This window comes from Alexandromys fortis, unplaced genomic scaffold (assembly GCF_014885135.2).
Source record: "Alexandromys fortis isolate MF-2015 unplaced genomic scaffold, M_Fortis_MF-2015_v1.1 scaffold_86, whole genome shotgun sequence".
In the NCBI taxonomy this organism is placed as follows: domain Eukaryota; kingdom Metazoa; phylum Chordata; class Mammalia; order Rodentia; family Cricetidae; genus Alexandromys; species Alexandromys fortis.
In genome coordinates this window covers 1,436,042-1,448,760 of record NW_026067965.1, presented here as the reverse complement: position 1 = coordinate 1,448,760, position 12,719 = coordinate 1,436,042, and the positions used below count along the sequence as shown (strand labels likewise).

The following is a 12,719-nucleotide window of genomic DNA, read 5'->3' as shown; positions in this document are numbered from 1 at the left end:
GGTGCGGGTCAGGCTCCCGCGGCAGCCGGCTTCTGGTTTTGGCATCCGCTCCTCCTTCGGGGCCACTTGGGCGAAGTGCTACCCCGGGAGACCGAAATGTGGGCGCGCGCGCGAATGGCAATGTGGGCGGGCGTGTCTTTTGTGTCGCGTGCGCTCCCGTGCAGGTGGGCAGCTCGCGTCCAGCAGTCACTATACCATGGGGCCCAGGACCTCGAGCTGGTTTCCGGGTCCTAATGTCGGGCCGCCCTCTTGTACAAATAGCATACCGTCCACCTAGTGGTAGCGCCGGCTCCGGAGATGCTTTATTTGGGGGCAGTAACGGGACTTTCGAAGGACCGCTCTTTGGAGCCCGGCAGCTGGCATCACAGTTGGGCGCCTTGTTTTTTTTTTCAGCCAGGAGAGGGGAAAGACTTGGGGACAGCAGTTGTCCCCGGCTGATAGGTACATATAAATGTCCCAAGCCAGCCAGTCCCGCATTAGACAACAAAGAGAGGCGTTCGCGGCGGCGGGGGAGGGGCGCGGCCGGGAGGAGGCCAGGGCGGGCTGCGGAGAGCTCGATGGGGGTGGTGCTGGCTCTCCGCTCGCCCAGCCCCGGCCTCCGCCCGCCCCCGGCCTGGCGCGCGCCAATCGCCTCCCCCAGCGATAGTGTCAGTAGCATTGTAGTGTCAGCTCCCGCCGGTGACGTTGCGCCTCCCTCGTCCCCCTCCGGAGCCGTCTGGCTGCAGAGGCTCAGTCAAGAGGCGGGTAGGAGAGGAGGAAAAAGCGCTGAGTGAGGGCGGGCGGGCGGGAGGGAGGGAGGGAGTGGAGGAGCCGGGGAGGGGCTCCTTAAAGAAACGCTGCTGTCGCTCGCCTGCTCGCTTTGCGCTCGGCATTGTGGCCAGCCAGCCGGGCACTCGGGGGGCACGCGCGGCCGCCGCTCGAGCTCTGCCCCCACCCCAACCGCCAGCAGATCTGGGGTGGGGACCCAGGCGGGGGCTCTTGCAGCCACTGCCCGGTGCGGACTGCGCGCAGCAACCCACTCCTCTCGGAGCCGAGAAACGAGCCACGGAGCCCTCCGCAGCCGACCGGCCTCCCCGCCCCTGACCACCCTCTTCCCGGCTGCCTTTGTGGTTGCAGCTTCTGGCTGCCGAGCGGAGAGCCGGCTGGGGCGCGGCGTGCACGGCGGAGCAATGCCCAGCTCGCTGTTTGCAGACCTGGAGCGCAACGGCAGCGGCGGCGGCGGTGGAGGCGGCGGCGGAGGAGGCGGCGGTGGCAGCGGCGGGGGAGAGACTCTGGATGACCAAAGAGCCCTGCAGCTTGCGCTCGATCAGCTCTCACTGTTGGGGCTGGACAGTGACGAGGGCGCCTCTCTGTACGACAGCGAGCCGCGCAAGAAGAGCGTGAACATGACCGAGTGCGTGCCGGTACCCAGTTCCGAACACGTCGCGGAGATCGTAGGGCGACAAGGTGGGTCCGACAGGGATGGGGACTGGAGGGGTGTGTAGGATCTCGAGCGGTCGCCTCACTGTGAGGGCGGATGCAAGATCTCGAGCTGTGGCGCGGGGGAGCCTTGAGGAGGGAGGAAGAGCCGCGCGCTGGGGCCGGCGCACCAGACAAAGAAAGTGCAGGCAGGCTGCCCTCCACAGCGGCGCCAGCGCCGCGGCAGGATGCACTTTCTCCTACTAAAATCACTGCCTTCTCCTCTAAGGCTCCAGACTTAGTCCACCCTAGGAAAGATAATTTAAATATAAGATACTGGGGGAGGGGGGTCTCTGGTGGTCCTTTGGGAAGGGGGAGGAGGGGAGAGCGTCCGATGGGAGGAGGATTCAGGATTTCTGCTAAGAGGAAAGGATTGGAGTACAGAGAAGGAACAATGGGTCCCAGGACTGCCATCCCCTCAACCCCACCCCAAGCGCTCCAGCGCTTAGGAATTGCGCTTCCCGGGAACCGCTTGGTATCTTCAAGGCAGTGAGCGCGCCCAATTGGTTCCCAGAAGCATCTCCCCAGATGACTTTTCTGGGGTTCTGGGGCTTAGCTTGGTGTGACTGCAGTCACCGGGGGAGGGCCAGGCAGCCAATGGGCTGTTCCTCGAGCGTTTCGCGGGTGGAACCCGCGGTCCAGCTCCTGGCGCGATTCAGGGTCAGCTAGGGAGACGCCCCCTTTCTCCTGTCGCGTGTTCGGCTGTCCAGCTGCTTTGGGCGCGGGCTGTCCCGGGTCTCCGCGGTTACCCCGGGGATAATGGGCGTGTCTGTCTCTCTCTCCTACTCCCTCCCTTGCACCCTGGCTCCCAGGTTGTAAAATCAAAGCTTTGAGGGCGAAGACCAACACTTACATCAAGACCCCAGTTCGCGGGGAGGAGCCTGTCTTTGTTGTGACGGGCAGGAAGGAGGATGTGGCCATGGCTCGGAGGGAGATCATCTCCGCCGCGGAGCACTTCTCCATGATCCGAGCCTCTCGTAACAAGAACACAGCCCTCAACGGCGCTGTTCCCGGGCCGCCCAACCTGCCAGGACAGACCACTATCCAAGTGAGGGTGCCATATCGCGTGGTGGGGCTCGTGGTGGGGCCGAAGGGAGCCACGATCAAGCGCATTCAACAGCAGACGCACACATATATTGTGACACCCAGCCGGGACAAGGAGCCCGTGTTCGAGGTGACTGGGATGCCAGAAAACGTGGATCGCGCTCGAGAGGAGATCGAGGCTCACATTGCGCTGCGCACTGGTGGCATCATCGAGCTGACAGATGAGAACGACTTCCATGCCAATGGCACAGATGTGGGCTTTGATCTACATCACGGGTCCGGCGGGTCCGGCCCCGGCAGCCTCTGGAGCAAACCCACCCCAAGCATTACTCCCACTCCTGGCCGCAAGCCCTTCTCCAGCTATCGCAATGACAGCTCCAGCTCGCTTGGCAGCGCATCTACAGACTCTTACTTCGGTGGTGGAACCAGCGGCAGCGCAGCTGCCACTTCACGCCTGGCGGACTATAGCCCTCCCAGCCCTGCGCTCAGCTTTGCCCACAATGGAAACAACAACAATAACGGCAATGGTTACACCTACACAGCGGGGGAAGCCTCGGTACCTTCCCCGGATGGTGGTCCTGAGCTTCAGCCTGCTTTCGACCCAGCTCCCGCCCCACCACCTGGGACACCCCTTCTCTGGGCCCAGTTCGAACGGTCGCCTGGAGGTGGATCTGCAGCCCCGGTATCCTCTTCCTGCTCTTCCTCGGCATCTTCATCTGCCTCGTCGTCCTCGGTGGTCTTTCCCGGGGGTGGCGCCAACAGCACACCCTCCAATGCCAACCTGGGGCTGCTGGTGCACCGCCGGCTGCACCCGGGCACTAGCTGCCCGCGTCTGTCTCCACCCTTACACATGGCCCCAGGAACGGGAGAGCACCACCTGGCTCGGCGGGTGCGCAGCGACCCGGGCGGTGGAGGTCTGGCTTATGCCGCCTATGCGAATGGGCTAGGGGCGCAGCTCCCGGGTCTGCCTTCGTCGGACACTTCAGGCTCCTCCTCGTCCTCCAGCTCCTCCTCCAGCTCTTCCTCCTCTTCCTCGGGGCTGCGGCGCAAGGGCAGCCGCGACTGCTCTGTGTGCTTTGAGAGCGAAGTGATCGCCGCGCTGGTGCCCTGCGGCCACAACCTCTTCTGCATGGAGTGTGCCAACCGCATTTGTGAGAAAAGTGAGCCCGAGTGTCCCGTCTGCCACACCGCGGTCACTCAGGCCATCCGCATCTTTTCCTGAAGGCAGTGCGCGCGCGCGTGCGTGCACTGTGCAGGGAAGGAGGGTCCCCTCCCTAGACCCTCATTCCCTAGGGCCTACCTGCCCAGACGCCTCTGGTGCCCGCCTCTTTCCACCTCACCCTCCTCACTCTCAGAGATCCCGGAGGAGCTTGGAAAGCTGTAGTATCCGCTCATTTTTAAAATGTCATTTTAAAACAAAGGAACTTGCCAGGATCTCTGCATCAGGAGTACTGAAGCCTGGGAAGCCTCCGACCACCTGAATTGCATGCTCTATAAATAATAGGAACGGCGACATTCTAGTAACGATAGTTTTTACACTGTACTCAATAGGAAGCTCCCAAAAGAAGAAAACCCCACAAGTTTTCCATTTTCTTGAAGTAGGAGAAAAATGAACAGTAATTATGAAGATGATTAATAATTGTGCTATGGGATGTGTGGACTGTTTCGTGTGTTTCCCTTTGTGGGTGGGTTCCTACAGCGCTCGTTCCAGAACAGAAGTGGATCCTTTTTGAATGTTCACGGAAGGGCCAGGAGTTCTGTGCAGCCAGGACCCTGCAGCTTTATTAAAGTCAAAACTGTAACATATCTCTTATATATTAAAAAAAACCTTTAAAAGTTTTAAAGAGAAATTGCATTAATACAGATTGAAGTATTTTATTCTTTTTTTGACTTGAAAAATTATATTTCATATTGCAAAGATGTTTACAAGTATTTTAATTTAAGTTCAGTGAACTTTTTTGTAGCTGGGTTAAATCTTTTTATTTTTAGTATGGCCTTATGGCAAAGAACACTGTATTATTTTAATAATCACACAATTGTGACGGATTACAAACCATAAAATGTATAACGTTTTGAGCAGTATTCTGTTGGGATGGAGATTTTATAGGTTCAGACAAAATCTTCTAGATCTGCTTCACCCAGCATATTTTCTATTCAGTGATATAAAGCATATTTTATTCTATATTATTACAAAAACGGAAATGTATAAACGTGTCAAGAGGAACAGCTGGCGCTTTCTAACATTTGTACAAATAGAATTCAGTGCAAATTACAGACACTCTGTTGCACCGCTATAGTTTTAGTGTTTCTATTTTAATACATTTGTTTACCACCTGTTTATGTATATGTAGGTGACGTTACTTGAGCTTAAATGTACTTTACTGAGCAAAGTTTAAAAAAAAAGTATATTTTATTTTATGATAAAGGGCCTTTAACCTCATGGTCAAATACTAATATTATATTTGCTGAGACAAGATTTGAAATTGTATCAAGAGTTTTATTTTTCTGACATTTAAAGTTCTACATAATAAAGGTAAACTTAAGTAATGGTGCTACTTCATTTTTTAAGTATTTCTATATAAATAAAACATTGAAGAAAAAAAGCAATGTTGTGTGGTGACTTGATTCTTTTTTTTTTTTAAAGCCTCTTGGGGTGTAATGTTGAAAAGAAGCATTTTTAAGTGATAGGTTGAAATGCACAGCTTCCAAATATATCATGAAATTTGTCAATAGAGCAGACTCCAGAGAGGGGTAGGGTTTGGCTGGGTGGATGGTCACAGGTGACAGCTTTGTTTTTTGTTTGTTTGTTTGTTTTTAGATTGCAAACAATTTACTAAACCAAGACCAGTTTCTCCATTAGCCGTTGCTGACATTGCTTTGGGACCTTGGTATTTTGGAGGTACTCAGAACATGGTCTGTAGATTAGGAGACAAAGGGAAATGAAGTATTCAAAAGAAACGTTTACAGTTTCAGCCCACAAAAACCTGTTACATTTACCCAAGAGTGTTAAGAAAAAATGTAAAACACAAAGCTTAACAATTTGAATATTGGAATCACCGGAGCTCAGGGAAGTAATAGTGTTGTTCAGCTTGAGGCCCTCCAGGTATGGGAGTTGGGGTATGTAGGAGGGAGGGGGGCTAGGCTGGGTGGATGGTGTTCAGGGATCCTTACTTGGCCTACTGGGAGGAAGTTAAGTCTTGCTGAGGGCCTGCCCCTCAAGAAGGAAAGGCTGGAAGCTCTTCTTGTGAAGGGCCTAGCAGGATTTTAGCTTGGGTCCTTATCAGGCTTCTTTGGGGTCAGGCTAATTGGTGTTGACAGGCGGCAAGTGTTAACTGTTTGTTGTTGCCTGAGGGAAGTTTCTGTTTGTTTTGGGCAGCAGCTCCACCTCTCCCCTCGCCCTGCGGCTCTGTCTGGGGAGGGTTGGCTACTTTTACTTCTGAACTTTGTTTCCTAAAGAACTCTGAGGAATGACCAGACCTTGCCCTGGGGAATATCCAGCCGGCTCCCTGACTGGACCACCCGTGGGAAAACTTGGAGCGGGAGTTGGTGGGCCCGTGGTCTAATCTTAACAGGTAAAGAGAAAGCTGTGATACAGTGATTGTTCCTCTTGGCCCCTTTGTGTTGACATTTTGCTGTTAGGAGATGGAGCCCCTGCTTCCTCAGTTCCTGGCCTATTAGGTCTAAATGATGAGACGGACAAGCCTTCCTGTGGAAGGAGAGAAAGGAGTGGCTCTGCTTAGAGAATTTCTGGCTTTGTCTTCTGCTCTGGAAAGTTCCAGGCTCTGTTTACCTCTTTGCTTCTCCCTCAGGATTTAACCTAGACCTGGCAAGGATTGTCAGGCCTCAGCTCCCTTTCTTTTAGCTGTCTGGAAATGCCTAGAACAGAACCCGAATTCTTTACGCGTTTCTAGTCTTTGGTATTTTAACTTTGTCCGCTTTAACACAATGAGTTCAGACGTCTTGATCGCTTCCCACCTTTGGTTGATGCACTGTTTACTTAGGTCCCTTTTATTGGTGCTATAAACGTTAGTGTAAAAGACTAGGAAATAAATACAAATATCTCCTGCCAAAATTCACTGGACTTAAAGGCTATACAAGATAAGAGACTACTTTATAGTTAGAACAGGCCTTAGGGACAGAACTCAAACAAGCTGAATTTGAGGCTATCTACTTGGGTGGCATGCATGTCTTTGTGTTTCTGGTGCATATGTACCTGTGTGTGCGCGTGTGTGTATGTATGTGTACATGTACACATGTGTATGTGTACATGCGTGTACATGCATGTATAGAGCCTCAACCCCTCTCTACCTTATTTTTTCTAATTCAAGGTCTCACTGAATCTGGGGGGCCAAGGAAAGTTCTCACCACATCAGCTGCCCCTCAAGCCCCAGAGATTTCATGGTCTCTGCCTCTCCAGTACTGAGATTATGTTAACGGCACACCTGGCGTTTTATGTGAATGCCGGGATCTGAACTCAGGTTCTCGCCTGTACAGCAAGCACTTTACTGATTGAGCCCTCTCCCTGGCCCCTGCCTGCACTTCTTTACAGAGAGAGAGGAGGATCTCTTTGTTGATAGGAAATCAGGGAGAGGTGTTTTAGTACAGTGTGGCCTCGCAGGGCTCTCTACCAGGGACTTTCCCTGCCATCAGCAGGAAATACACATTCCAGTGATCTTGGGGGACACTGGAGTGTGGTACAAATTAAGCCTCTTGCTCCACTCTCCAGGTAACCATTGTGGACCATTAACTACAGGGGTGACAGTCCTCCATCTGGAAATCGGGTACCATATTTATATTCTCCAAACACCGCCAGCTTCTCTACTTCCACACTCTGAAATCTGTGTAATTTCACAGAAACACCGCATCACATAGTAAGCTTCTCTCCCTTGAATGACTAGTCCTTGCTTTATCTGTATAGACTACTACTGGTTCTCAACAAGGCTGGCTTTGAGACACACACACACACACACACACACACACACACACACACCACAAATCTGGCATTCTCTTAGCTCGCTTTGGGTTATGATATAGTAGGTAGTTGACTTGTGCTTTAGTACACAGAAGCTAGAAATTCCTGCTAACAGTCCTCAGTGTTCAGGATAGCCCCATGACCAAGAAGGCCTTAGCCGTGAGTCGTCCCTGCTTCGTGGCTTTGCCCAGACATTGGGGCCTCCAGGCTGAACTGTGAACATTTGGGGATCACCTACTGTCCCAGGCAGCTGGGGTTATGTCTGGATCCCCCCCCCCCAGTAGAGCAGATCAAAGCAGATAGCTTATCACAGGTTACAGCCAAGGGGTTCTTTTTATTCATCAAAGAGTTGTAGATGGTACCCACTTAGTAGCAGTGTTTCAAACTGGTGGCTCAAAACTCTTTTTTTTTTTTAAAGATTTTATTTATTTATTTGTATACAGTGTTTTGTCTGTATGCTTGCTGGCCAGAAGAGGGCTCCAGATCTCATTACAGATGGCTGTGATCCACCATGTGGGTACTGGGAACCCTAACTCAGGACCTCTGGAAGAGCAGTCAGTGCTCTTAACCTCTGAGCCATCTCTCCAGCCCTTAAAACTCTTTAAAAAATGATATTTGTGTTTCACAGATTTAAAAAAAATTTAAATATTTTGTGTTTTTGAGAATTTTATACATGAGTACTATATTTACAACATTTTCACCCTTTCCTCTTCCCACCTCGAATTCTTCTGTATCTCTCCTCAAATTCATAATCTCTTTTTGTTACATATGTCTACACACACCCTACTGGGTCCCTTTGTTGATATGTACATGTGTTTAGGGCTGACCACGTGGGGTTGGATAGTCTATCAGGATTATTTCTTTGTGCATATGTGTGTGCGTGTGCATGCGTGTGTGTGTTTGTGTATGTATCTGAGAGAGAGAGAGAGAGAGAGGAGAGAGAGAGAGAGGTGTATGGTTGCCTGAAGAGACCAGAAGAGGGCATCAGATGCCCCAGAGCAGGAGTTTCAAGCAGTGGTGAGCTGACTAATGTCGGGGTGCTGGGAATTGAACTTGGAGCGTCAAGCTCTCTTAATCACCATGGCATCTCTCCAGCCTCTAAAATACTTAATTTTTAGTAAAACTAAATTTATTGTTGATCTGGGTGTGGTGGCGCTTGCCTTTAATCCCAGCACTCAGGAGGTAGAGACAGGTGGAGCTCTGTGAGTTTAAGGCCAGCCTGGTCTGCAGAGCAAGTTCCAGGACAGCTACACCTACATAATAGAGAGACCCTGTCTCAAAACAACAAAAAATGTGTGTGTGTGTGTGTGTGTGTGTGTGTGTTGTGTATGTGTGGGCTCACTGGCTGTGGTCTGCATGGTGGCCAGATGGCAACTTCGTGAGGTTCTAAGGACCAGACTTAAGTCCCTAGGCTGTTGTGGCAAGTACCTTTTCCACTGAGCCAGTTCCCTGCCCCCAACTCACCCTTCTCCTGTGATCACCCGGGGCAGGTGGCAAGCAAGACTTCAGTGTGCGCTTTCTTGGGAAGACTCAAGTGGTCCGCCCACCGGGTCTCGAGCAGACTCAATCTTAGCTGTCTACTGCAGGCAAAGCTCTCTTTGTTGTCATGTTCCCTGTGGCCAGTGACAAAATCAATAGAAAAATGTCAAACTTCTCCTGGGCATGCCTTGAAGTCTTTTTCTTTTGTGTATTTTATGAGTTCCCCTTATTCCACCAAAAATATTCTTGGGGAAACTGCGAATGTCTGTAGTGAACTTAAGCCATGAACTGATGCAGAAATTTTATCACCGAGGTCTGATCTTTTCAATAAAGAGGGGCAAATTCACCCTTCCTAAAGAGTTTCAAGTCTGCTAGACAAGCAGGCTAAGAGTAGTTACCTTGTCAACTCCATGGGTTTAAGGTAATTTGGGGAAAGGTGAAAAGTATGCTGATTGCAGTCTGACACCCCCACCCCACCCTACCCCGTCCTACCCCACCCCATCCCCAACCCTCACCTCAAGAGAGACAGACTCTCACTACGCAGCTCAAGCAGGTCTCAAACTCACTGGCCTGTCTTAGTTTCCCAGGATACAAGCCTAGGTTGGCGTATCTGATATACGCTCTTCCTCCTGAAGAGATGAGCAGGTAACATGCATGAGGACTTCAATTCAGTCCCTAGACCTCACTTAAAAGTGCCGGATGGACATGGTGGGACACTTGGAATTCCATGACTGGAGACCCAGAGACGGATGGATCCTTGGGGTTCACTGGCCAGCCAGCCTGGCCTACTCTATCAGTTCCAGGGCAGCGAGACTTGAGATTGTCATCTGGCCTCTCTACATATGGGCACACGTGTGCTTGCGTGGACATGTATATCTACATACAAATGAAACAAAAGAGGGTCCTTCTGTTAGGGAATACAGGCCCTTCTCACGTTAATCCGGCCCCGTTTTATCCCTCTTTTCTGACCTTGCTTTGCCAGTTTTTTAAAATGTTGGACACTTGTACTCCCCTGGGAGAGCCAAACTTACTTTCTTAAAATCGGATGCTCTAGGGAAGTTAAGCATCCCTTCATTGGTCCAGACGATGCTGATGGTTTCTGCCATTTATAAGTTTCTTCCTCTGACACAGGCTCAGTAGGCAGGGATGGGCCTGCTAGGATTGAGTAAGGAAGCTGATGCAGAAAAGTCAGCTGTTTGGCTTCTCTAAGGCTACCCAGGCAACACCAGAACTAGGTTGCCAACCATGGGGCCTTCTTCATCCAAAGCTCCCATCTTTAGCAGCTTAGAAGCGTAGCTTTAATAAGTGGCGTTCTCAGAAAAAGTGAGTGCTCGTTTCTCACAAAACAGCCAAGTGATGCTCACATCTAATTGGCAATACTAACTGCAGTAGCCGGGAACCAGCCGCTATGGCGTCTCCAGGTCACAAGACAGGACCCCTGAACTCTAAGAGCACCTTGCTTCCAGGGCCTTTCTGGGCCCTGACACTTCTACCCGCTCTTTGGTGATCAACTGAAAAATTAAAGGTAAGCTTATTCTGTAATATATTCTTTCAAGATTTAAAAAAAAGTCACTGGAAAAAATTAAAATGAATAGAGAATTTTCTTTTTTTTTCTTTTTTATAAGAAGCTCCTTAAAAATGCCATGGACTGATTTAGACAGAGTAAAAGATGCCAAGCTAGCGACTGAAAAGAGAAACACGGTCAGTCGTTTAGACCTAACTCTTGCCTGGATTTTCCCCTCTCCCATTGGTCCCATTGTTTTGTGCATTTATAGAGTTGTAGGATGTGGGCATGCTCTAAAAATGGTAAGTTGTGGCTCAGATTGTTGGTCTGTGGAAACAGAGGTAGGGTCTGTGTTGGTTCCTGTTTCTCCTCGCTGTGACAAGCCTGTGAGAGGAAGTGCTTGTACGGCTCAGAGGCTGCAGGGGTACTACCCATCATGGCTTGGATGGCATGGGGGCAGGAGCACACACCTGGGACGTCAGGAAGCAGAGAAGGGACAGGAGACTCTGAGGAGCTCTAATCCTCAAGCCCATCCCCCACAGCGACCCACTTCCTCCAGCTAGGCCCCACCTCCAGAAGGTTCCACCAACTCCTATCAAGCTGAGACGAACGTCTCAAACACAGGAAACTTTGGGGGACATTTCATATTCATGACACCACAATACACTGAGTTGTGGATACACCCTATTTGCCCAGGCCCTCTTCTGGGTTTACAGAGTGAGTCCCTTATATCCTGTTGCCAAGGCCCAGTGACAGTTGCAAATGGACTTGTCCTTTCTCCCAACCAGGCTGAGAATACATTGAGAGCCGAGATACTACCCTCCCATCTCAACCCACAGCACTCCAGACAGCCTGGCTGTAGTGATGTTTGGCATTTAGTGAAAAGCATCTATCTAAGCCTACGTGCCCATCAGTAGGGGACAGACCCGTGGAGCTCAGTCACTTCTGCACAATAAGACTTTTTGAGCTGTTGCAATAACTGAGGCCCCACTCCAGTGTCTCTGAAGGCAAAAGGCAAAGGAAGTGGATATGTTCGTTGTTGTCTAAAAACACTTTGATATGTGCTTAGAAAGGTTCTAGAAGGTGATGATAGTAATCAGTCTTTATGGCGGTTCCGCGCTCCCCTTGAATGCAGGTGGCACTTAGTGACTTGATTTTAATGAGCAGAATATGTCCTCAGTGAGCTGATGCCACTTCTGAAGTGAAGCTACAAAAGCATTGTGACTTTTGGGCTTGGGCTTGATCTCTCTTCTCTCTTTCTCTCTCTCTCTCTCTCTCTCTCTCTCTCTCTCTCTCTCTCTCTCTCCTCTTTTTCCTCTCTCTCTCTTGATAAAGCTCATGTAGTGAAAGTGGGCATGCCTCTAGCTGAGGCCATCAGAATTTGAGGTTCCCAGTAGTCTATGAGGAAGGGAAACTGACCAGCAACTCTGCCATGCTGGACCTTCAGGTAAAGCTGCAGCCCAGACTATCATCTTGTCACAGCCCTTAGCTAATCAGCCGCGCTCTGACTCTGAGAGTTAACACACGCTTTTTGTTTGAAGCCTCTACGGTTTGGGTAATTTTTTAAATGCAGAAATGGAAAACTAATGCACATGCAATTTAATTGCCAAGCAAAGTCATCTTTGGATATGATAATCATACTAATATTCTAGCGATGCTAGAGTACTGGAGATATCATTTGTAAGTATGTACCGTGGGAATTACTAAGGCTTACGTCGCTGCTTTGGGTTGCTCTGATGTGGAATGGGGGGACGCTAGTAAGGCTCCTTTTAAAGTCTTCTGAAGAACATTTAGGATTATTCAAGCCATATGGTAAATGTTATGTATCTCTATAAATCCATGAGTATACTATGATTTTACCATTTTATGTCCCCATGACTTCTTATGCTTTTTTAAAGTGGTGTGATTATAGGTGAAAAAAGTTGAATTTGGAAAGGAAGACGTATGAACAGTGTTGGCCAATCTGACCTGAGCCAAATCTTCAACATCAAAGCACTTTGATGGACAACATGTGTTTTGTTTGCGAGCTTAAGAAGAAACTTGAAGGGTCCATGCCCGAATCAAGGCAACTAAACTTCAGAAGTGACAAAAGAGTATTATTTGATTTTAAATAGGATTCATTATACTTTTCAAGACGCCGTTATACAAACAATCACAAGGAAACCCTGTGAGATGGGGAGCCCGATAGAGTTATTTTCCTAATTTGATGACATTACATCCTGCTTACATGTCACACCATGCACAGACAGAGTCATCCATAAA

General features: G+C 49.8%; 1 protein-coding gene across 1 annotated transcript; it reads left to right on the top strand.

Annotated features, from left to right (window-relative positions):
* The first annotated feature begins 825 nt into the window (after positions 1 to 825).
* Positions 826 to 5,088, top strand: Mex3b (mex-3 RNA binding family member B). The gene is made up of 2 exons (XM_050154151.1): positions 826 to 1,446; positions 2,271 to 5,088. The coding sequence occupies exons 1-2, from the start codon at positions 1,170 to 1,172 to the stop codon at positions 3,722 to 3,724; spliced, it is 1,731 nt and encodes a 576-aa protein (XP_050010108.1). The 5' UTR covers positions 826 to 1,169; the 3' UTR covers positions 3,725 to 5,088.
* The last annotated feature ends 7,631 nt before the right edge of the window (positions 5,089 to 12,719 follow it).